At 37.5% G+C, this 2048-nt stretch overlaps 1 protein-coding gene across 1 annotated transcript; it reads right to left on the bottom strand.

The window, feature by feature from the left end:
* Positions 1-232: 232 nt before the first annotated feature.
* Positions 233-1440, bottom strand: LOC138189241 (baculoviral IAP repeat-containing protein 3-like). The gene is made up of 3 exons (XM_069131370.1): positions 720-1440; positions 416-556; positions 233-339 (listed from the first exon to the last, which is right to left on the bottom strand). Exons 1-3 carry the CDS (start codon positions 1438-1440, stop codon positions 233-235), a joined length of 969 nt encoding a protein of 322 aa, XP_068987471.1.
* Positions 1441-2048: the final 608 nt, after the last annotated feature.

Raw genomic sequence — 2048 nt, forward strand, 5'->3', positions numbered from 1 at the left:
TGTTTACTGTCGCGTGCCGTCACAAATATTTCTTTTAAGGACAGCTATAGAATTATGCAATACCTTTGTTATACAAACCCGTGACCGCGGTTACGTTCGGCGACTGGTTGTCGATTTTCTTGCTCCAGAGCAGCTAAAATAGTAATCAGTGTATTTAAATGTAATATATAATGGAATTTATTATATGTATACGGCTTTCATACAAATTAACGAATATGTGTTTTCATTTTTATCACTTACCAATTTTCCCAACGAGAGTCATTTCATTAGTATCATTTTCACTAGTGGATCTCTCAGGATTCCCATTTGCAATTTGTATTGCTGCCTGAAATAAATATACTGTACATAAGTATGTATTGCAATTATTCATTATACACAATGTTATATATATTGTTCAGGGTATAAGTTTTTATACTTGCACCTTCAGCAGTTTCATATAACTCCTGGCCTGTTACTTTATTAACATATTCCCAGCCTCGTACTGTTAATAAATAACAACAGCTGGGAGACGAAATTGCGTGCTGTTCCCATGGATCATCTTCTGCTCTCCAACTTCCTATACCAATTCCACAATGGTAACATGTAGTGCAATCATTTATTCCGGTCTAGTAGAAGCCTGCATGGGCTAATTCTTCAATTGTCTGTGTCATATATGTAGGCCATGTTGTGAACGAATTTAATCTGGATTCGTAGCTTCTTAACTCTTTTTAGTCCCAAACGGCTAAGTTCATATGCCGTCGGGTTTCTTGAATATCTTAAAAATCGATGGTCATTAAAATCAAATGCCTTCTGATATTGTGAACCATAAGGACAAGATATATTTCTATTTTTTCGTTTTGTCCGTCGAACTTTAGCAGGATCTGCTCCGATTGGTACATTATTACAATGTTCATTGCGGATAAATCTGCACTCTGGAGAACGCATCTCATGAATTTGCATGGGAATATCAACCACTGACCACTGACTTGCCACCAATTGACATTCAAAGCATCTAACGACATCAAAGTTTCTAGTATAATAGAATTCTGCAGCTGCAAGACTGACAGGGTCAATGAAAGACACAGGCCAATTTCGAAAACTTGAACGCCTTGCTGCTTCAAAACGAAAATCATCATAATATTCTTGAACGTCACGCGATGTGGATGGAACCGGCGGCATTTCTATCGAGAATATCGGTGGCATTGTCGACATCGACGGTATCAGTGATGTTAAATCAATCACCCTTGCTGAAGGTACAGGGGATGGTATATCAACCATAATTTCAGGAAGTACCATGGATGTTGAAGGTACGGCTAACTCAACCGCCGATATTGAATGAACCGACGGATTTGAATCATCTGACAATGTTGAAGGAACAGGCAGTAATTCTTCATCTTCTGTAGATTCTGCATCATGTTCCATGAAATATCGGAAGTTGATTGTAGGAATCATTGTATCCATTTTAATTGTAATTTATTGCGCCTTTAAACCTATTTAAAAGAAAAAGACATTGAAATTGAATCTACTAATTGTAGATGACTTAAGAAATATTATACGTGTACAATCGATCAAACAAAAACGTATTAGAGACAAAATTACGAATATCAGGTGTTCACGAGGTCGCCTAAGGCTTTGAAAATGGCTCTCTGGAAAACGGCTGGTGCATTAATTAATTAAATTAATTAATTCTGCTATTCTCTCACGTACTATTCTTCGCTCTTCCTCGCTAAGCCTGTAAGGGCTTCTTTGCGCGACGACGTTGGGATCAATCAGCCGTATTTCTAACTGGCCCCTACTTACGCGATTACGCGGGAAACCCGTAAAGAATGATTCTTTAAATTTTTCGAGAACAGAGATTAATCGATCTTTATTGTTACCAACTACATCAGTGTTGACCTCGCTAATGTTGACCGCATCTTCCGCAACTTTACCACAGGTGTTAATTATCTTTGTTTTACAAATAACGAGGTTATTCTGCGTGATATTTACGTCGAATCGTTGGCTTAAATTCTCGCGACCAATCATGATATCGTATTTTAAGTAATCATCAGCAAGGACATGAAAAATTA

This window comes from Bombus flavifrons, unplaced genomic scaffold, assembly GCF_040668555.2.
Source record: "Bombus flavifrons isolate JBK064 unplaced genomic scaffold, iyBomFlav1_principal scaffold0021, whole genome shotgun sequence".
Taxonomy (NCBI): Eukaryota; Metazoa; Arthropoda; class Insecta; order Hymenoptera; family Apidae; genus Bombus; species Bombus flavifrons.

Coding starts and splice junctions, on each gene's coding strand:
- LOC138189241 (XM_069131370.1), bottom strand. CDS start 1,440: ATGGATACAATGATTCCTACAATCAACTTCCGATATTTCATGGAACAT. Junction 557..719: donor GACGGCATATGAACTTAGCC/GTTTGGGACTAA, acceptor GAATTGGTATAG/GAAGTTGGAGAGCAGAAGAT. Junction 340..415: donor TGAAACTGCTGAAGGTGCAA/GTATAAAAACTT, acceptor ACTTATGTACAG/TATATTTATTTCAGGCAGCA.